Here is a 16,319-nt window from a genome sequence, read left to right as displayed (position 1 = left end):
CGAGTAAATGATTACACATTTGCTTTGGTCCCTCTTAAATTTAGAGTTCTACCATAAACTCTCCATATTATTTGTAAACATACACTACAGGAAGAATTTTAATGCAATTCTTGGACATACTTCTACAAATACTATTTCAAATTAAAATACTTGGTTTTGCTAAGGATGCCCCTCCATAAAACAAATATTATTTAAATGCAAAAAGTACAACACACACAAAACTGGACCACCATTCATTGAGATGTTTGTTTATTAGTAGATTATAAACATTAAGAAAATACACTTTCTTACCATCGCCTCTCTCTGAACAACCATTTCAAATATATTTAAATTGGGAAAATAGATCAATTGGTTTTATTACTATAACACAGTGGTGGCTTTAAGGGACAAAATAAGTCCAAAGGACAATGATTAAACAACAGGAAACCATACACATACACCTTCTCACACTTACAAAAATATACACACACCTTACATAGACACTCACAGGCACATGCATAGCTTTATGCATGAACACAGGATAATAAAAACACATATCACAGAGTACACTGGTATATCCCATGTTAAAATAAGTAAACACTAAGTGTGTTAAAGGGTACAGTATATGTGTATCATGATGGCCACTAGAACATTTTGCCACAGAAACACTTCCACTATTAGCTCTAACAGCTGAGTAAAAATAACCTATGATACAAGGGAGAAAAAGCTTTGATAGAGTGGGAGACAGTGACTTAGAGAAGTCATTAAGAGAGTGAGACTTGCCATGTGAAAAAAAATGGATGTGTCCTGCAAAATGGGTGGAAACTAAAATGTCCTTTGTGTCTTGTACAGTGATTCTCAGGGGTACTATAGTAAGGGGTTGAATTATACAGTAGGGGGCAGAGTGGAGTGCAATCTTAAGGACGGGACTGATAACTGAGATAGATTTCGTACCAACATGATCAAGGAAAAGCAATCAATCGCGTTTGGTGACAAGTCACTTAGTTAACCCCAGACTGCAGTTGAAGTAATACTGAACAATCGAAACATATCAATCCCTTATTATTTTGTACTAATAAATAACTACCAGTGGAAACACCATTCCCTTTCACAGAGCCATAACCATATAGGAAGTTAGTCAAGGCTTAGTATGTAGAAGCGACGTGTTACAGCTTGTTGTTACTTGGTACAGCCTTGTTATTACAGTGCTGTTACGTTCCATCTACAGCACAAGCAGCAGAGCAGAGTAGGAGCGGCCTTGTTGGGAAGAATTTAGAGCATGTCATAGGTTAGTCATGCCTAGAGAGGAGGTTACTATAGATAAAGTGTAGGGCAGAAAGCATGGTAACAAGTACTGCTCAGTCAGACAATCACAGCCATAGATATTAAGTGAGGTTCACCACGTAGCAGCATTGCCATTGCAATAAATAGTGAGTTTTAAAACTAACCTCAAAGTCTAGAATGTCTTGTTGAGAAAGGGCTTGTTTTCCAGACACAGATTAAGCATAGTCAATGGAGATTCTCCACTGAGCATGCTTTTTAGTTTAGAGAACTAGGCTTAATCTGTGTTCAGGAAACCAGCCCAGAATATTTTGTTATCAGTCTATTGGCTCATTTGTCTTTTCATTTCATTGAACACACTGAGGCCATGCCATGTGATGAGGAATAAGAATGAGTGATAAAGAAGTGGTCTACAGCAGTGGTTCTCAATCTTGGTCCTGGGAACCAAAAGAGTGCATATTTTAGTTTATGCCTTAGTACTACACACCTGATTCAAATCAAACCTTGATGATGAGTTGATCATTTGAATAGGCTGTGTAGTCTTAAGGCAAAATCTAAAATGTGCACCCCTCCTGGGTCCCCGGACCAAGATTGAGAACCACTGATCTACAGAATACAGTACACTAATACCAGGGTTACAAGGCCCTACATAAAACACTGTAGGCTGGCCCCTCAGTACAAGGGATTACATCATAAGGGCTTTAGCCCTTATGATGGAGGGTTCAAGTCAAGTGTAACAGTATGTTATCTCAGAAACTAAGTAGCGGTCTACAGTCCTTTCTTAATCCTAGGAAGTTCCTCAGTACCATCCCTCAGTATAAAGGAGCAGACTACTGGATGAGTGCACATCACCACTGTCATATTCAGTCATCCTAGCTCTCGCTGATCTGAGGGAATTCCTTGTACATCTCCTGCACTATTAGCTTATCCATCTGTTTAGCTGTGGCCCCGCCCTCGTCCGCTCCTGAGTTGTCCTCCTCTCTCAGAATCCTTTGCAGCGCGCCCTGCAGGTCGGAGAGGCGGTGCCGGTGCTCCAGGTAGTCTGTGGAGCGTATGATGGAGTGCATGAGGGAGAGGTACTCCATCCTCAACTGGGGGGGAAGAAGAGAGAGCGAGAATGTGAACCCATTAGCAGCACAGTCATTATACAGTTCACATTCCTTTTGAGGATGCATTTATCTAGCTAAACATAAGACTCAGCCATGCTTAGGTCCCAGGCTGGCTGGCCAATGGGAAGTGTGGTGTGAGCGTGCATATCAGTCTCACCTTGTCCCCAGGTGAGAGGTCAGAGATGCATCGAACAGCGATGTCTATCATCACCATCATGTCCGTGCGGTAGAAGATGTCTGAAGAGTCTCGGCTGGCGAAGACATCCTGCAGGAACTTAAGTACTGAGTGTGGGGCAGGGGGAGCATGTTTAAAGACACACACAGGGTCATCTGGAGAGAGGAGAGAAATAACAAGTAAGAGGGTGTAGACAGAGAGAAAAGTGAAAAAATAAGCATAGAAAGAAGGAACCGAAAAGAAACGGCAAAGGACTTGGAATGGATTCACACGGTATCGTATTGAATATCGTCGATGTAAACAAAGGTGTGCGTCTCACCTCCTCTGTTTAGTAGAAGCACTATTTTCTCAGAGAAGATCTTCACGTTCTTCTTGACTACAGTCTGCATTATCACGTTGCTGCTAGGCACTGAGAGCAAGAATGAACATACACACCTTGAAACAACAACATTAGCACAAATACCACACCTCACAGGTAAAACAAAGAGAAAGAACACTTGGGTCCCCTTTGCCATAATACATAAAGAGAAAGAACGCTTGGGTCCCCTTTGCCATAATACATAAAGAGAAAGAACACTTGGGTCCCCTTTGCCATAATACATAAAGAGAAAGAACGCTTGGGTCCCCTTTGCCATAATACATAAAGAGAAAGAACACTTGGGTCCCCTTTGCCATAATACATAAAGAGAAAGAACGCTTGGGTCCCCTTTGCCATAATACATAAAGAGAAAGAACGCTTGGGTCCCCTTTGCCATAATACATAAAAGCAGTCAATAGGGAAAATTCCCCTTCACCACTTTTTAACCTCATATTGATTAAATATAGGACACAGAAAATCACTGTTTTCACATTGAACTGGTATGGAGCTACAGACTATGAATATGAAGTTAAAGAGTGGTGAAGTACCCCTTTAAGAGTGGTGAAGACAACTGTTAAAATAAAAGGTGTATGTTCTGTCTAAAGCCTGTGTCCTCTCACCTATGAGGTGCAGGTTAAAGGCCAGGATGAGATTGACACAGAGGTCAGGGAGCTGCTCTGTGGGGTCAGAGAGAAGACCGTCCTCAACCACATCTAGCAGGAACTGAACAAAACTAGCGTTTAAGTGCTCTATGGAGGGAGAGATAGACAGACAGATACATTTTCAGCTTTGAGTTTGAACATATTGATCGATAATGTGATGGCAGTTTGTAAGTATTCTAAAGCAACATAGTGGTCCTATGTAATATTGTTCATACCATAGTGGTGATAGGGCACCTGCTCCCCCATAGAGAAGATCATAGTCAGGACCAAGGCTGTGTAACACATCTTCTGATGTTCTGGGGAGAGATAAAACACAGACATACAAACATTCATGAAAGAGAGAGGGCACAAAGATGCTAAATAAAAGAGACTGAAACAGAAAGATATGAGGAAGGAGACAGAGGTCACAAAGAGAGAGAAAAGAGAGAGAGAGAGAGAGATGCTCAAGAGAAGATGGGCTATGTGCGCACTGCCCACAAAATGAGGTGGAAACTGAGCTGCACTTCCTAACCTCCTGCCAAATGTATGACCATATTAGAGACATATATTTCTCTCAGATTACACAGACCCCCAAAGAATTCAAAAACCAAATCCAATTTTGATAAACTTCCATATGTATTGGGTGAAATACCACCGTGTGAAATCACAGCAGCAAGATGTGTGACCTGTTGCCACAAGAAAAGGGCAACCTGTGAAGAACAAACACCATTGTAAATACAACCTATATTTATGTTTATTTATTTTCCCTTTTGTACTTTAACTATTTGCACATCATTACAACACTGTATATAGACATAATATGACATTTGAAATGTCTTTATTCTTTTGGAAGTTGTGCGTGTAATGTTTACTGTTCATTTTTTATTGTTTATTTCACTTTTGCTTATTATCTATTTCACTTGCTTTGGCAATGTAAACATGTTTCCCATGCCAATGAAGGCCCTTAATTGAAATTGAATTGAGAGAGAAAGAGAGGGAAAAGGAAGTGATAGAGGAGGCCTTCTCACCCTGTGTGTCTGTCTGCAGGTCTCTGGCCAGCTCCATGGGCAGGATGGAGTTGAGGAGGGTGGAGATAAGGGCAGAGTCCAGGCTACACATCGCCCCAAACACCTTGAGCAACAGCAGGCGTAGAGACACTCGGTGTTCCTGCACAGTGACACATGAAGTAACACTGTTACTATACTATGCATTTACAACATGCCGGTGAAACATCACTCATCTATGATAATTAAGTTGATTCATACCACAAACAACACGTTTAAAAATAATGCAATGATAAAATATTGTTTACATTGTGGCTCTCTTGGGTGGGAAACAGGATGACAGGGTAACACAGGGTCTGGTAGTGAGTGACATGTAGAATATCTTACCATCTGGTAATAGGTCACTAGTGACAGCACTGGCTCTGAGTGGTTGACCCTGCACATCCTCTTACACACCTCTGGATCTGCATCTGTCTGGGGACACAAACACCATCTTCCTTAGATTCAACAGTTACCAAAGGTCTCAGTGGTAATACTATCACATCTATGAGGAATCCCTTTGTCCAGGGTCGTATTCATTAGTGCACACCGTAGCGAAACATTTTGCAACGGAAAACGAAGACAAGCGTTTCTTATTGGACACATTCAGGCAGTCCCTCCCCATTTCAGTCCGTTGTCTTCCGTTTGGCGTCTACTGAATACAACCCAGGTGTCAGTCCTGAGTCAACTTTCCCTGAGTGCACATATCTCACCAGTATCTTCAGGAGCTCCTCCAGGTAACATGCAATGAGAGAGTGGTCTTCGTGAAGAGCCCAGCTGCGCTGCTGAGAGTCGTCAAAGTGACGGGCAAGGTCGCCTAAGATGACCTCCAAGCGCTGTTCATCGTGACACACTTGTCCCTGTGGCAACGCCGAACTCTGATCCTACAGGGAGAAGTCTAGGTTATTTTGGGGTATGTTATGTGCACATGGAATCGGTTCGACCTGACAAAGATCCACATCGGATCGAAACATTGTCACTGTTATAATTGGTATAAAGAGCATTTTAATTTGCAGACTTTCCTGTTATGTACAAGTATAATGTGCACGTATAACAGCTTAACTTTCTAAAGGTTGAGGTTATAACATGAAATACTGTGTATTGGAGCAAGTAAGTTGACATTCTGCAACTAGACGATTATGTAACTGACCTTGCTCTCTACCAATGAGAGGAGGACTTTCTCTAAGTCAGATGAGGCTTGAGGTATGGTAGTTTGCAGGTGACCCACGACCACACCCACCGCTACCCGAGACAGATCGTAACTCAAGCCCGTGTTCCTCCTCACCAGCTCGATAAGCTCCGCCCCTGTTGTCCCGGGGACAGACTCTGAGTGAGTGGGGCTGCCGGGGGGGCTTTCAGCGACAGAGGGCGGGGCAAGAGGCCAGTCGGTTTCTGATTGGTCCTCAGTGCTGGGCTGTGGTGGGGGAGTGGGCTGAGGTTGGGGTGCGGGGCCCTTCTTTGAGGGAGCTGGCTGGGGAGAGGGGTCAGAGGGAGGTAGGTCGTTTGGAGGAGGGGGCGGGGGCTTCACACGGCTTGGCACTGGGGGCGGGGTGCTGGCAACGCTTGGAAGGCTGACATCAGAGGACACCACAGAGTGGGAGGAACCAGAGTCCAGGGAGGCAGAGCTGACAGAAGGGGACAGGCCAGTCCCTGTAGCAGTGGCGGGGCCAGTAGGAGGAGGAATGGATGACTCTGCTGAGACAGAGAGAATGAGGAAGAATATGGAGGAGCGAGAGAGAATAGAGTAGAAGTTGCAGTAGATGGCATGAGTAGTGTGTGTGTGTGTCTGTGAGTGGAAAGAAGATGTGTGTGGAGAGAAGATGAGTAGCTGTGTCTCCATGGTGACGATGAGACAGTCACCTGGGTGTCGGCTGGCTCTTAGTTTCTCAGGAGGAGGCGGAGTTATGGGTGCTGCACGACGGGGCTGAGGAGGCACCTGCAAGACATAACAGTAAATCAGAGTAAATATCAGGATATCAGTTATATGTCTCAGCCTCCTCAAAAAAAAATGGACTATCATGAAATGGACTATCATGTATTATTCTTTTGGTGTGAATGAATGCAATCGAAGACCTGGTAAATCCCCTGCACATTGTCAGTACTCTCTGACATTGTGCGGCTGATCCCATTGGGTGGTTGAGGGTTGTGGCTGAGGGACAGTTCGCTGGTAGAGGAGGACAGGCCCTGCTTAGGACTGGATGGAGTTGGACTTCGCCTTGACAGGGTCTCCTTCCTGTGATGGATCAACTTCCTGTTCCAGACGCAAAGAGAGAGTCAATGGCTATTTCTGAAATGTAATGTATTCCTACTAAAGTAGTGTACTAGCCTATGTAATGAATAGGGGGTCATTTCAGATGCAGCCTATGAAGATAACTGATCAGAGAAAAGCGATTTCCGGTTTATTTGTAGTTATTGTCACATACACCGGTTAGGTGCAGTGAAATATGTTGTTTTACAGGGTCAGCCATAGTATTACGGCACCCCTGGAGCAAATTAGGGTTACGTGACTTGCTCAAGGGCACATCGGCACATTTTTCACCTTGTCGGCTCTGGTATTCGAACCAGCAACCTTTCGCTCTAGGCTACTTGCCACCCTATGATGATGAGGAATCAGCACCAATCAGGGAACTGTAGCGTGAGGATTCTACACATCAGTGTGTGTGTCTGTGTGTGTGTTAATGTTGCACTCACTGTAGCATGTCTCGCTGCTCCAGGTTGTATTTGCCCCCGTTCTTCATGGCCAAGTTATGGATCCCTTCGATGGCCCGGTCGATAGATTGTAAAACCTCATCCTGCTCTGGAGCCTGGGGCACAGAGAAAAGGAGGGCAGAGAGAGAGAAAGAGTTAAATATTCAACATCAGCATTAATTATTACGAAACAAGGAAACAAAAAAAAACATTTGTCTGGAGGGCAAAATGGGCCTCCAGTCAGAAAAAACTAGGACAGCACAGTTATCTAACCAAAATCAAACCCTCTAAACAGTAACACGCCAACCAATGCAGTCCAGATACAGACAGACACCTAGCCTGACCTCACCTACACGGCCCAGGCAGGGACAGTCAGACAGAAAATCCTGCTGCACAGTCAGACATAGCCTGGAATCCACACTGACTGAATATCGCTCTGCTTCATCTTGGTTTCATTTCACCAAGTCAGCAAAACACACTCATGCAGTTCACACTGAGAACTCATTGACTAAAATAAGAGTGCATTGGAGCATCCAGCTGGGTAGCTGTATAGAATATGGGATGCTGGCATTAATCTAAAAGGCCTGAGATTTCACAAACTATGCATAGCTCTTCTAACTGAACTCTCCCCATAGAAAGCATGAAACATTAGATTACAGTTTTTATTATGTGATTAAAAGTTTTTATTATGTGATTAAAAGCAATGTATCCTGTGTACGTACTGTATTTTCTCTAATCTCATCATCAGATTTTAAACGCGACACACAAATAGCAGATGCGTCGCCACATTTTTCCTGCATTTTGGCTTATGTCCCAACTACCCCTGCGGTACAGACCCAGCTGGCATTGCGAATTTGGCATGACTCTGAGCCGTTCTCATTAGACCATTTGGGTTTATTCTGGAAAAATCTTTCAGTTTGCATGTAAACGTCCACATATAATAGTGTCATGTTGAATATGGAAAATACTCTTAATATGCAGCTAAAAGCCTATAGAAACAAATTAGCAAAAGACAGGCAATGCAGCAGAGCATGTCTCCAGTTCACGTAGGACTGTCACGTGAAAGAAAGTCACAAAAGTAGCTGAAATCAGGTCTATTGGAATGCAACGCAGCAATTGAACCTCTCACGATCGTTCAATTGTTAGACTGACTGGTCCACTCTCTTTTATCATGCTAACAAGCTTGCATGGAATACTTGTCAAAATCCACGTTCACCAATCAAGAAAGTTAAGAAACCATTGTTAAACATACCTGAATCCTTTCGATGTAAGAAGCGGGAACGTAGCCTGTCTCGCCCGAACTGCAGCGTGAGCCGAGCCACCAGTGTTTGTTGCTGCGTTCCAGGATCAGAAAACTCTCGCCGGACCCGAAGTGGAGCGAGTTGGGCTCCGCAGATCGAAAGGCATACAGTGACCGATACATAGCTATTTCTTCTGCTTTAAATCCCTTGTAATTCCTCAAAAACACATATATGACTGTTTCAGCAAATACACAATTAGCTAATTACATGTACTCAGTCGAAGATAATTTGAAATGTATATTTACGACATGGGCGAATGACTCTCCTGCTTTCTATTTACAATGTACTACAACTTGCGACTCTCGCTTGTACCACAGTAGGGGGCGCGCACGCACGCAGAACAACGCGGGCGGGCACGCCCCTTTGGTATTCAGGCAAATGAATCAATGACAGAGCTGACGGAGGGTATAAATATACAATATAAATCCAATATATATAGACAACTGTTTATGCAAGCTTGCTTCACATGTATATCAGATATAGGGCCATAATTATGTCCATCATTGGAAACTATTTCCAGATTAATGTAAATATATACTTTTTTAATGTGTTTATTATGTATTGGGGATTTGTGGTATATGGCCAATATACCACAGCTAAGAGCCAATGTATGCTTGATCCGAAAATGGTCGGATGGTGTGATGCCCCCAGAGGCATGCAGAGGCCAGAGGTCCTTACCTTGAGCTCCATACCACATTGCTGTGCACCATTAAATTGTGTGACAATGTTTAAAAAAAAATATATATATTTCACCTTTATTTAACCAGGTAGGCTAGTTGAGAACAAGTTCTCATTTGCAATTGCCACCTGGCCAAGATAAAGCATAGCAATTCGACACATACAACAACACAGAGTTACACATGGAATAAACAAAACATACAGTCAATAATACAGTAGAAAAAAAAGAAAACAAAAAAGTCTATATACAGTGAGTGCAAATGAGGTAACATAAGGGAGTTAAGGCAATAAATAGGCCAATATAGCAATTAAACACTGGAATGGTAGATGTGCAGAAGATTAATGTGCAAGTAGAGATACTGGGGTGCAAAGGAGCAAGATAAATAAATAAATACAGTATGGGGATGAGGTAGATAGATGGGCTGTTTACAGATGGGCAGTGATCTGTGAGCTGCTCTGCTAGTGAGGGAGATATGAGTCTCCAGCTTCAGATTTTTGCAGTTCGTTCCAGTCATTGGCAGCTGTAATGGTTTTCTTCCTGGTGTAACGGATGTGAAATGGCTAGCTAGTTAGCGGGTACGCGCTAGTAGCGTTTCAATCAGTTACGTCATTTGCTCTGAAACCTAGATGTAGGGTTTCCTCTTGCTCTGCAAGGGCCGCGGCTTTTGTGGAGCGATGGGTAACGATGCTTCGTGGGTGACTGTTGTTGATGTGTGCAGAGGGTCCCTGGTTCACGCCCGTGTCGGGGCGAGGGGACGGTTTAAAATTATACTGTTACACTGGGATGAAGGAGAGGACCAAAACGCAGCGCAGCTAGTGTTCAACATAATTTAATAAAGAAAATGTGAACACTACAAACAACAAAACAATAAATGTGAAAACCGAAAACAGTCCTATCTGGTGCAGAACACAAAGACAGAAGACAACCACCCACAATCCCCAACACAAAACAAGCCACCTATATATGATTCTCAATCAGGGACAACGATTGACAGCTGCCTCTGATTGAGAACCATATTAGGCTGAACACAGAAACAGACAAACTAGACACACAACATAGAAGGCCCACCCGGCTCACGTCCTGACCAACACTAAAACAAGCAACACACATAAGAACTATGGTCAGGACGTGACAGTACCCCCCTCCTGAGGTGCGGACTCCGAACGCACCCCTAAACCTCAAGGGGAGGGTCTGGGTGGGCATCTGTCCGCGGTGGCGGCTCCGGCGCAGGACGAGGACACCACTCCACCATTGTCTTTGTCCCCCTCCTTAGCGTCCTTTGAGTGGCGACCCCCGACCTTGACCTAGGAATCCTCACCAAGGTCCCCACATAATTGATGAGACAGCTCAGGACAGCGAGGTAGTTCAGGACAGAGAGGTAGCTCAGGACAGAGGGGTAGCTCAGGACAGAGGGGTAGCTCAGGACAGAGGGGTAGCTCAGGACAGAGGGGTAGCTCAGGACAGAGGGGCAGCTCCGGACAGAGGGGCAGCTCCGGACAGAGAGGCAGCTCCAGACAGAGAGCCAGCTCCGGACTGAAGGGCAGCTCCGGGCTGAGGGGCAGCTCCGGGCTGAGGGGCAGCTCCGGGCTGAGGGGCAGCTCCGGGCTGGAGGGCAGCTCATGACTGGAGGGTAGCTCATGACTGGAGGGCAGCTCATGACTGGAGGGCAGCTCATGACTGGAGGGCAGCTCATGACTGGAGGGCGGCTCATGACTGGAGGGCGGCTCATGACTGGAGGGCGGCTCATGACTGGCGGGCGGCTCATGACTGGAGGGCGGCTCATGACTGGAGGGCAGCTCCTGACTGGCTGGCGGCTCTGGCAGCTCCTGACTGGCTGGCGGCTCTGGCGGCTCCTGACTGGCTGGCGGCTCTGGCGGCTCCTGACTGGCTGGCGGCTCTGGCGGCTCCTGACTGGCTGGCGGCTCTGGCGGCCCCTGACTGACGGACGGCTCTAGCGGCTCCTGACTGACGGGTGGCTCTGACGGCTCGGGACAGACGGGCGGCTCTGACGGCTCGGGACAGACGGGCGGCTCTGACGGCTCGGGACAGACGGGCGGCTCTGACGGCTCGGGACAGACGGGCGGCTCTGACGGCTCGGGACAGACGGGCGGCTCTGACGGCTCGGGACAGACGGGCAGCTCTGACGGCTCGGGACAGACGGGCAGCTCAGACGGCGCTGGGCAGGCAGGCAGCGCAGACGGCCGACTCTGACCTGCTGAGGCGCACAGTAGGCCTGGTGCGTGGTACCGGCACTGGAGGTACTGGGTTGGAGACACGCACCTTAAGGCTAGTGCGGGGAGCAGGAACAGGGCACGGCTCGGGACAGACGGGCAGCTCTGACGGCTCGGGACGGGCAGCTCAGACGGCGCTGGGCAGGCAGGCAGCGCAGACGGCCGACTCTGACCTGCTGAGGCGCACAGTAGGCCTGGTGCGTGGTACCGGCACTGGAGGTACTGGGTTGGAGACACGCACCTTAAGGCTAGTGTGGGGAGCAGGAACAGGGCACACTGAATTCTCAAAGCTCACTATAGGCCTGGTGCGTGGTACCGGCACTGGTGGTACCGGGCTGAGGGCACGCACCTCAGGGCGAGTGCGGGGAGAAGGAACAATGCGTACAGGGCTCTGGAGACGCACAGGAGGCTTGGTGCGTGGTGCCGGAACTGGAGGCACTGGGCTGGAGACACGCACCACAGGGAGAGTGCGTGGAGGAGGAACAGGGCTCTGGAGACGCACTGGAAGCCTGGTGCGTGGTGTAGGCACTGGTGGTGGGGCGGGAAGGTGGCGCCGGATATACCGGACCGTGTAGGCGTACTGGCTCCCTTGAGCACCGAGCCTGCCCAACCTTACCTGGTTGAATACTCCCCGTAGCCCGCCCAGTGCGGAGAGGTGGAATAACCCGCACTGGGCTGTGTTGGTGAACCGGGGACACCATGCGTGAGGCTGGTGCCATGTACACCGGCCCGAGGAGACGTACTGGAGGCCAGATATGCTGAGCCGGCTTCATGGCACCTGGCTCAATGCTCACTCTAGCCCGGCCGATACGCGGAGCTGGAATGTACCGCTCCGGGCTATACACACGTACAGGAGACACCGTGTGCTCTTCCGCATAACACGGTGTCTGCCCGTACTCCCGCTCTCCACGGTAAGCATGGGAAGTGGGCGCAGGTCTCCTACCTGACTTCGCCACACTACCCTTTAGCCCCTCCCCCCCAAGACATTTTTGGTGTTTCTTCTCGGGCTTCCTTGCTAGCCGCGTACCTTCATAACGTCGGTTCCCTTTCGCAGCTGCCTCCGCTCTCCTAGCTGCCTCCACCTGTTCCCACGGAAAGGCAATCCCTTCCAGCCAGGATCTCCTCCCATGTGTAACAACCTTTTCCGTTCAACACATCCTCCCAAGTCCATTCCTCCTGGTCCCGCTGCTGCTGCTGCTGCTGCTGTCCGTAGCTACGCTGCTTGGTCCGAGTTTGGTGGGTGGTTCTGTAATGGTTTTCTTCCTGGGATGAAGGAGAGGACCAAAACGCAGCGCAGCTAGTGTTCAACATAATTTAATAAAGAAAATGTGAACACTACAAACAACAAAACAATAAATGTGAAAACCGAAAACAGTCCTATCTGGTGCAGAACACAAAGACAGAAGACAACCACCCACAATCCCCAACACAAAACAAGCCACCTATATATGGTTCTCAATCAGGGACAACGATTGACAGCTGCCTCTGATTGAGAACCATATTAGGCTGAACACAGAAACAGACAAACTAGACACACAACATAGAAGGCCCACCCAGCTCACGTCCTGACCAACACTAAAACAAGCAACACACATAAGAACTATGGTCAGGACGTGACAGCAGCAGAGAACAGGAAGGAAAGGCGACCAAAGGAGGAATTGGCTTTGTGGGTGACCAGTGAGATATACCTGCTGGAGCGCGTGCTACGAGTGGATGCTGCTATGGTGACCAGTGAGCTGAGATAAGGTGGGGCTTTACCTAGCAGAGACTTGTAGATAACCTGTAGCCAGTGGGTTTGGCGATGAGTATGAAGCGAGGGCCAACCAACAAGAGCGTACAGGTCGCAGTGGTGGGTAGTGTATGGGGCTTTGGTGACAAAACGGATGGCACTGTGATAGACTGCATCCAATTTGTTGAGTAGAGTGTTGGAGCCTATTTTATAGATGACATCTCCGAAGTCGAGGATCGGTAGGATGGTCAGTTTTACAAGGGTATGTTTGGCAGCATGAGTGAAGGATGCTTTGTTGCGAAATAGGAAGGTGAGGTGAGGACAGGAGGTCCTGTATAAACAGAAACTGACTGACTTCCTTGACAACTTCCTCCACAACAGCTCTGTGCTCCTCTGGGAAACGCAAGAATTATGAATCCCCTGACTTCTGCAGAGGCCATATCACTGTAAATGCTGCATGGCTAATGCAGAAGCCGGGTTGACCATGTAGCGCCTTTTAGGGCTGTATGCAGGCACTCCGCGTTGTGTGGTGCTTAAAAACGTCCTTTAACCATTGTATATTAGCAATATACCACACCTCCTCCGGCCTAACTGCTTAATTTTACCACTTGCAAATTATCATCCCCCAAAATTCTGCCTTAACCACGTTTCCATCCACAGTAAAAGTTATACTGTTTAAAAAATTCAGGACAGCTTTGATAAAATCAGGAAGTTTAGGTACAATTGTATAAATGCCAAAAGATCATTTGTTCATTGGACATGGTGAGATATTTTTGTGTCGGTACAATGTATTATGCGAGAAATGGCGGTGGATACGCCTTTATGCGCAAATACTGATATAATAAGTGCACGCAATGACCTTGATACTCCTTTCCAATATATCGAGGGTCTTCTTCTGGTGACATGATGATCGATGCTTTACTGCCGTTTGACAAATTCAAATATTATTGTTTTTATCCATAATAAGGTCATCATATAGAGTAGAATATCCTACCCGCAATGTATCTGCGAGCTGTTGGTTTGAGCGCATGTCAAGACCAGAGTATGCGCATTTGCTTACTCAATAGTTTTTGTGACAAAACTATCCGTAGAGTTGAATATGCGATGGAAACACATTAAACTATAGATTGCATTACGTACCTATCTATTGATATAATTAATCACTGATTGCTACAGTGTATTTACACAAGACCATGTCCGTAATAAAATAACCGGAAGTACTCAAACGGAAGTATCACACTTTGTGCTACACAAAATGAGTTCCCACCGACATTAGGTAAGTAACTGTCAACAACATGCGAGACAGTTCCTCCAGAGATTTTCACACCCCCTGCGTTCACAAGGTACAGCACTGACTATTCAGAAAATACACTAAGGTTTAGTGCTAATTAATGTTAGCTGCACAACTTGACATCTCTGCCCCCTGGAAGCAAGCTAGTTAGCAAAAATGCTGCTTTCAAACTGTGTCTTGCTACTTGAGACATTTCAGCCAGACAAGGCTATTGCCAATGCCAGATCTATTGTTATTACGTCTTGCTACATGTGAGATCCCAATTTAATATAATCTGTCCAAAATTCAAAGTCAACCCTAATATCAAAGTTTGCAACGTCTTTTTAGACATCTTTATTATTATGAGAACTTGTTTTCAACTGGTCTACCTGGTTAAATAAAGGTGAAATAAATAAAATATATTTTAACCTTTAATTTGACAGGGAGTCATGCTGACACCAACTTTTTACAGTTGAGCCCTGTATACAGGTCTGATGTCCCTATCCCACATCAGCCTGTCATCCTAGCCAGAGTAGAATCCAACCCTATGCTTGCTTACAGCTGCACTGGGGACGGACTAGCCCAAGGTGTACTCTTAAACAGCCTACCATTATTCCTTGAGGTCAAAGGACCTTATATGTTATTTTCAGAAGTAGACTTGCTCTGGCAGCCAAAACAGCCAATTCTCCATCTAAATGTGAATCGATTCTGAATTGCGATACGGTTCTAGAAACATAAATCCCTTTACTTTTATATCACATCAAAATAATTTCACAAATGCAAAATATACACTTAGATTTTTACATTTTAATAATTTAGCAGACTTACAGTAGTGAGTGGATACATTTCCATACTTTTTCAGCACTGGTCCCCACGTTGTGTTCGACCTTTGCTCTAATCCCCACCAGAAGTCAACCTTTATGACTGTTCTATTTTTTTTCATCTCTCTTCAGCTTTAGTTTACCTGCTTCCTGTGATACTGTTGAGTGCTGTGTGAGAGAGAAATTAGTAGTGATGAGTTGAATATGAGATTTAACAGTATTATGTTGAATGTCCTTTTAGCTTTCCATATGTCGCCCCCTGCAGGTTGGCAGCTATAAAGACATCAGTGTCGAGGGCATGGCACTTTTTCGCATGCTGGGACCTCGAAATGGTGCAACACAGTACTAGTCAAAAGTTTGGACACACCTACTCATTCAAGGGGTTTTCTCTACCACAGCATTCTGCAGCGATATGCCATCCCATCTGGTTTGCGCTTAGTGGGGCTATCATTTATTTTTCACCAGGACAATGAGTTGTGTAAGGGCTATTTGACCAAGAAGGAGAGTGATGGAGTGCTGCATCAGATGACCTGGCCTCCGCAATCACCTGACCTCAACCCAATTGAGATGGTTTGGAATGAGTTGGACCTCAGAGTGAAGGAAAAGCAGCCAACAAGTGCTCAGCATATGTGGGAACTCCTTCAACACTGTTGGGAAAGCATTCCAGGTGAAGCTGGTTGAGAGAATGCCAAGAGTATGCAAAGCTGTCATCAAGGCAAAGGGTGGCTACCTTGAAGAATCTCAAATATAAAATATATTTTGATTTGTTTAAAACCTTTTTTGGTTACTACATGATTCCATATGTGTTATTTCATAGTTTTGTTGTCTTCACTATTATTCTACAATATAGAAAATAGTACAAATAAAGAAAAACCCTTGAATAAGTAGGTGTCAAAACTTTTGACTGGTACTGTAATTCAATTATACTTCAGTCAAGATGACACAAATTATGATAGACAATAAATGTGATACTCAAATTTATAAATACACAACCTCATGCAAGATGCAAAGACA

General features: G+C 45.9%; 1 protein-coding gene across 3 annotated transcripts; it reads right to left on the bottom strand.

Annotated features, from left to right (window-relative positions):
- Positions 1–232: 232 nt before the first annotated feature.
- LOC129815895 (NCK-interacting protein with SH3 domain-like) lies at positions 233–14,445 on the bottom strand. Of its 3 annotated transcripts, XM_055870077.1 has the most exons (14): positions 14,209–14,445; positions 8,527–8,731; positions 7,278–7,390; positions 6,660–6,837; positions 6,447–6,522; positions 5,737–6,281; positions 5,300–5,470; positions 4,935–5,021; positions 4,572–4,710; positions 3,780–3,860; positions 3,523–3,651; positions 2,864–2,953; positions 2,527–2,699; positions 233–2,351 (listed from the first exon to the last, which is right to left on the bottom strand). In XM_055870077.1, the coding sequence occupies exons 2-14, from the start codon at positions 8,695–8,697 to the stop codon at positions 2,133–2,135; spliced, it is 2,172 nt and encodes a 723-aa protein (XP_055726052.1). In that variant the 5' UTR covers positions 8,698–8,731; positions 14,209–14,445; the 3' UTR covers positions 233–2,132. The 3 variants fall into 3 exon arrangements, with proteins under 3 accessions (XP_055726052.1, XP_055726051.1, XP_055726053.1); XM_055870076.1 differs by lacking the exon at positions 14,209–14,445 and having other exon boundaries at positions 8,527–8,913; XM_055870078.1 differs by lacking the exon at positions 14,209–14,445 and having other exon boundaries at positions 5,737–6,278; positions 8,527–8,913.
- Positions 14,446–16,319: the final 1,874 nt, after the last annotated feature.

The sequence above is a fragment of the Salvelinus fontinalis genome, chromosome 18 (genome assembly GCF_029448725.1).
Source record: "Salvelinus fontinalis isolate EN_2023a chromosome 18, ASM2944872v1, whole genome shotgun sequence".
In the NCBI taxonomy this organism is placed as follows: Eukaryota; Metazoa; Chordata; class Actinopteri; order Salmoniformes; family Salmonidae; genus Salvelinus; species Salvelinus fontinalis.
This window is presented reverse-complemented; position numbering and strand designations above follow the sequence as displayed.

Excerpts from the sequence above, each read along its gene's own strand:
- LOC129815895 (XM_055870077.1), bottom strand. The coding sequence starts at position 8,697 with ATGTATCGGTCACTGTATGCCTTTCGATCTGCGGAGCCCAACTCGCTC. Across the intron at positions 6,838-7,277 it reads GAGCAGCGAGACATGCTACA|GAAGTTGATCCATCACAGGA; the intron begins GTGAGTGCAACA and ends CGTCTGGAACAG. Across the intron at positions 6,523-6,659 it reads ATGTGCAGGGGATTTACCAG|GTGCCTCCTCAGCCCCGTCG; the intron begins GTCTTCGATTGC and ends TATGTCTTGCAG.